Raw genomic sequence first — 5216 nt, 5'->3', positions numbered from 1 at the left:
ACGAGGCAGGAGAAGACCATGAACTACCTACGATGTTGATCATACCTTTCTCACGAGGCAGGAGAAGACCATGAACTACCGCTCTTCTCCTGCCTCATGAGAAAGGTACGATCAACATCGTAGGTAGTTCATGGTCTTCTCCTGCCTCGTGAGAAAGGTACGATCAACATCATAGGTAGTTCATGCTATTCTCCTGCCCCGTGAGAAAGGTACGATCAACATCGTAGGTAGTTCATGCTATTCTCCTGCCCCGTGAGAAAGGTATGTTCAACATCGTAGGTAGTTCATGTTCTTCTCCTGCTTCGTGAGAAAGGTACGATGAACATCGTAGGTAGTTCATGTTCTTCTCCTGCCCTGTGAGAAAGGTACAATGGACAGCGTATTTAGTTCATGGTCTTCGAACATTATATAACCCTTTACTTGTTGCAGAAGCATGTCTAAGGCTTCAAGAAATAACATGGGTAGATTCGTCATTTGCTTGATGTTATTAACTTAAAATTATTATATTATTACGTTATATTATTATTAATATTATTTTTATTTTTATTTTTATTATTAACTTATGTTATTAGCGAATCGCCCATTCTTGTTTGTCGTTCTTGCAGGTTAACAAGTTCAACAAGTGTGAGAGTAGGGCCATCTGCGTTACAGACATGTACGTCTACAAGCTGGACCCGAAAAAGAGCTTCAAGCTCATGAAACATGGCATTCCCATACAAGAGGTGAGAACAGAGTGGGTCTTCATTATATGAAGATTTCAAACTCACTCATCGTGGATTCATGAAAGCATCGTTGTTTCGATAAATTCTGGCATCCTACAGAATTTTGTTCCTTTCCTTGCATCCTACATTGCGCTTACGCAGTGGTGGGTTCTTGGTACGGTTTTAATATCGATTGAAATCTTTGTAGAGATATAATCTGTATTATCTGTTAGAATAACAGATTTATATCTTATCTATCTCTATCTATATCTTTATCATATCTTTATTATCTGTTAGAAGGTTATCTCATCCGCGTCATGGCACTGATTGCCCCATTATTGGGGGCGCGTGCATGCACGCGTGGTCTCCACATCTTGCTACGTACGTTCGCTTGTTTTTAGATCACTAGCGTTAGCGCGGGCATGTCCGCGTGGTCTCCGCATCTCGCTACGTACGTTCGCTTGTTTTCAGATCACGGGCGTCAGCGTGACGCCGGGCACGGACTCTCTCGTCGCCATCCACCTTCAGGGCGGAAACGACCTTGTAGTCTGCCTGACAGGGGTCAGCACCAGCAGCGGACAGAGCCGAGCGCCGGAGGTCGTTGGCGCGCTCGCTCAGCAGTGGTTCAAGTAGGTATCAAGTAGGGTCTGCGTGTGTGCGGGAATTGCTCCGCCTCTGCATGTGTGCGGGAATTGTTCTGCCTCTGCGTGTGTGCGGGAATTGCTCTGCCTGAACAATTCTCACACACACGCAGGAGGCAAATTCTCACACACACGCAGCTCTGCCTCTGCGTGTGTGTGAGAATTGCTCTGCCTCTGCGTGTGTGTGAGAATTGCTCTGCCTCTGTGTGTGTGAGAATTGTTCTGCTTCTGCGTGTGTGTGAGAATTGTTCTGGCCTGCTGTGTGTGTGTGGGCGAATTGCTCTGGCCGCTGTCGTGTGTGTGAGAATTGTTCTGCACTCTGCGGTGTGAGAATTGCTACTGGCTCTGCGTGTGTGTGAGAATGTTCTGCTCTGCGTGTGTGTGTGAGAATTGTTCTGCCTCCGCGGTGTGTTGTGTGAGATTGCTCTGGGCCTCTGCGTGTGTGTGAGATTGCTCTGGCCTCTGCGTGTGTGTGAGAATTGCTCTGCCTCTGCGTGTGTGTGAGAATTGTTCTGCCTTCTGCGTGTGTGGTGCGAATTGCTCTGCCTCTGCGTGTGTGTGAGAATTGCCTCTGCTCTGCGTGTGTGTGAGAATTGCCTCTGGGCCTGCTGCGTGTGTTGTGTGAGAATTGCTCTGGCCTCTTGTTGTGTGTGTGAGAAATTGTTTCTGGGCCTCTGCGGTGTGTGTGAGAATTGTTCTGGCCTCTGCGTGTGTGTAGAATTTCTGCTGCCTCTGCGTGTGCTGTGAGAATTGGCTCTGGCCTCTGCGTGTGTGTGAGAATTGTTCTGCGTCTGAGTGTGTGTGAGAATGTCTGGCCCTGCGTGTGTGTGAGAAATTGTTCGGCTTCATGGCGTGTGTGTGGAGAATTGCTCTGCCTCTGTGTGGTGGTAGAATTGTTCTGCCTCGTGACGTGGTGTGTGAGAATTGTTCTGGCTCTGCGTGTGTGTGAGAATTCTCTGGGCCTCGTGCGTGTGTGTGAGAATTGCTCTGGCCTCTGCGTGTGTGTGAGAATTGTTACTGCCTCTGCGTGTGTGTGAGAATTGTTGCGCCTCTGCGTGTGTGTGAGAATTGTTCTGCTTCTGCGTGTGTGTGAGAATTGGCTTCTGGCCTCTGCGTGTGTGTGGAATTGTTCTGCCTCTGTGTGTGTGAGAATTGCTCTGCTCTGCGTGTGTGTGAGAATGTTCTGCCTCTGCGTGTGGTGAGAATTGCTCTGCCTCTGCGTGTGTGTAAGAATTGTTTCTGCCTGATTCTGCGTGTGTGTGAGAATTGTTCTGCCTGCTGCGTGTGTGTGAAGAATTGCTCTGGCCTCTGCGTGTGTGTGAGAATTGCTCTGTCTCTGCGTGTGTTGAGAATTGTTCTGCTTCTGCGGGTGTGTGAGAATTGCTCTGCCTCTGTGTGTGTGTGAGAATTGTTCTGGAGCCTCTGGCGTGTGTGGAAAATTGTTCTGCCTCTGCGTGTGTGTGAGAATTGCTCTGCCGTTGCGTGTGTGTGAGAATTGCTCTGCCGCTGCGTGTATGCGAGAATTGCTCTGCCTCTGCGTGTGTGTGTGAATTGTTCTGCCTCTGCGTGTGTGTGAGAATTGCTCTGCCGCTGCGTGTGTGTGAGAATTGTTCTGCCTCTGCGTGTGTGCGAGAACCTGTCCCCACCTCCTCCGCGACACGACGCTCACGTGACGCGCTTCTCCTTCTCAGGAAGACGAGACGGCCGCTGAAGGTGCTCGTCAACAACATGGTGCACTGCATGCTGGGTAACAAGTCGCGAGCGATCGGCGTGCAGCTCGCCAACGTTGCCGAGCCGATCTTCAAGAAGGACGGCGACGACCTCGTGCTGCAGACTCCCAATTAGTGTCACCGTGGCAACCGTTGCGCTCGACGACGGCGATCGCCACGAGGACCACGCTCGACGACGACAATCGCCGCGTCAACCGCGCTTGACGATGCCGATCGCCGTGGCAACCGCGCTCGACAACGGCGTTCGCCGCGGCAGCCGCGCTCGACGACGACGACGGTCGCCGCGGCAACCGGCATTCTCGATGTGTCTATTACCTACAAACTCGTGTCGTGGATGCTAGAGAAACGTATTCTCGCCTTCTCCATTCCCGTTGATACGTAACTGCTCTGTGTGGGTGTGAGTCGGCTGTATTCTACTTTGCCATTTGGGCAAGCACGGATTGCAGGTTAGCCGCAGTTATACAGAATGCGTGGTGGAGGGGGGGGGGTGGAGGAGGAGGTGATATGTGCGTGGCAGTCCCATCCATGTATGGTTATCAGTTTCATGTTGATTTTCGTAGCTGGAATTGCACAGAACTGAGAATGAGGGTCGCGTGTGAGAATCGGTTTTGTTGCGAGTAATGTCTCGCGGTAAGCATGCCGTATCTAGCAGTGCAATATCCCAAGTCTTCCGCTAGGTGTCAGCACCGAGTGTGGTGAGGCTAGGGCATGGTGTAGCTATCTCTCTTAGTATCTACGACAGCCCGTGCTAGTCCTGAAGATTGATTTTAACGTGATAGATAGATGTCAAGATATGTGCTCCAGAGATTGTGTACATTGATTTTTCACGATTCAGCAGTATAGTGTGTTATCGAATTGAAAACGCCCTCTTTTAGCTATACATGTTAAACCTGTCTCAGTGTTGTCCTTCCCTTACTAATACTGGACATACTGATAGATCTTTTGTAGAGAGTATACCCTAGTGGGATGGTTAGGTGGACAGGCAAGTGGGCGATAAGTGTCTGACACATGTGAAACTATGTTTGAAAAGTGTAGCACTGTAAAGTATTGTAAATTCACATTGCCAGACGATTGTGTTGTCGTGATGGTTCTTTAAACGTTCTCTTACGTTATTTTGCTTCACTGTCGCTGTTTCATTAGACAATATTTTAGATATATACATGAAGGTAGAATCATAGAAGCGTATGCCCAGGGATCACCTGTTATGCAGCTTGTTGTGATACCGATGCTGGAACCATAAATGTTCGAGGTCATATACGTTTGTTGTCTGTAGAAAATCATGCTTTGTCTCGTCAAAATTGGTTGAGATCTATTTTTTTAAAGTAGCTTGACAAATTCTGAGCTTATAATTATTATATACACAGACAAGCTGTCTTTTTAGGTGTATCAGCTCTCTTGCTTGCCGCATTGATTCTCGGGGCTTATTAAGTCGAGCATATTTTAGAATCATCCGGGCTTATTAAGTCGAGCATATTTTAGAATCATGCAAAAAATATTTAAATTTTGTATAAATCTGATCTTGTCGAATATTTATGCTTTTTGTGTAAACATGTGATTTTTCTGCTCTACAAATGAGGAATTTGCAGTGGTGCTGCACATGTCACCATTCACAGGTGGATCAGCTAAATATATGTTTTTGATTAGCTTTTTGATTTAAGAAATTATAAGTATAAATTAAGTCAAATATTATATTTTACATTTTTATGAGCGCTTACCCTATATTGTAAAAGCAGGATTGCTTATTTTATGGCGTGTTATTTTTAAATTGTCTCTTGGTAATATATATATTTAATCGCTTAACTGGCATTTCAATTTTCAAAGTTAGGCATGGTGATGGCCAAGCCCATTCTGTTTTTGAAAGATCTCATTTCCTACAGTTCTTGTCAATAGAACTTTGTGATCACACGGTTGTCAAACTTCGTGGCAGCAATAGTTTAATTCTTTACTAACTGCAACTGTTGTGATACTACTTCAAACATGCTACCTACGCTTTACCATCGTGATTGTTCTGCTGTTATATAGCGCCCCTATACGTCAAAATCTGTTTGTGTATTTTATATCACGCTGCAACTAATGATTCGTGGCCATTGCACTACGTAAGTTTTTGAACTACTTTAAACCAATCTAAGTAACGTTGATCGTTT

The 5216-nt window shown here is 46.5% G+C and overlaps 1 protein-coding gene across 1 annotated transcript; it reads left to right on the top strand.

Moving 5' to 3' along the window:
- Window positions 1–234: 234 nt before the first annotated feature.
- LOC106807774 (unconventional myosin-Id-like) lies at window positions 235–3187 on the top strand. Its single transcript, XM_014810223.1, has 4 exons — window positions 235–261; window positions 606–722; window positions 1173–1330; window positions 3034–3187. Exons 1-4 carry the CDS (start codon window positions 235–237, stop codon window positions 3185–3187), a joined length of 456 nt encoding a protein of 151 aa, XP_014665709.1.
- The last annotated feature ends 2029 nt before the right edge of the window (window positions 3188–5216 follow it).

This window comes from Priapulus caudatus, unplaced genomic scaffold, assembly GCF_000485595.1.
Source record: "Priapulus caudatus unplaced genomic scaffold, Priapulus_caudatus-5.0.1 Scaffold234, whole genome shotgun sequence".
NCBI classification, from domain to species: domain Eukaryota; kingdom Metazoa; phylum Priapulida; class Priapulimorpha; order Priapulimorphida; family Priapulidae; genus Priapulus; species Priapulus caudatus.
This window is presented reverse-complemented; position numbering and strand designations above follow the sequence as displayed.

Coding starts and splice junctions, on each gene's coding strand:
- LOC106807774 (XM_014810223.1), top strand. CDS start 235: ATGCTATTCTCCTGCCCCGTGAGAAAG. Junction 723..1,172: donor ATGGCATTCCCATACAAGAG/GTGAGAACAGAG, acceptor GCTTGTTTTCAG/ATCACGGGCGTCAGCGTGAC. Junction 1,331..3,033: donor CTCGCTCAGCAGTGGTTCAA/GTAGGTATCAAG, acceptor TCTCCTTCTCAG/GAAGACGAGACGGCCGCTGA.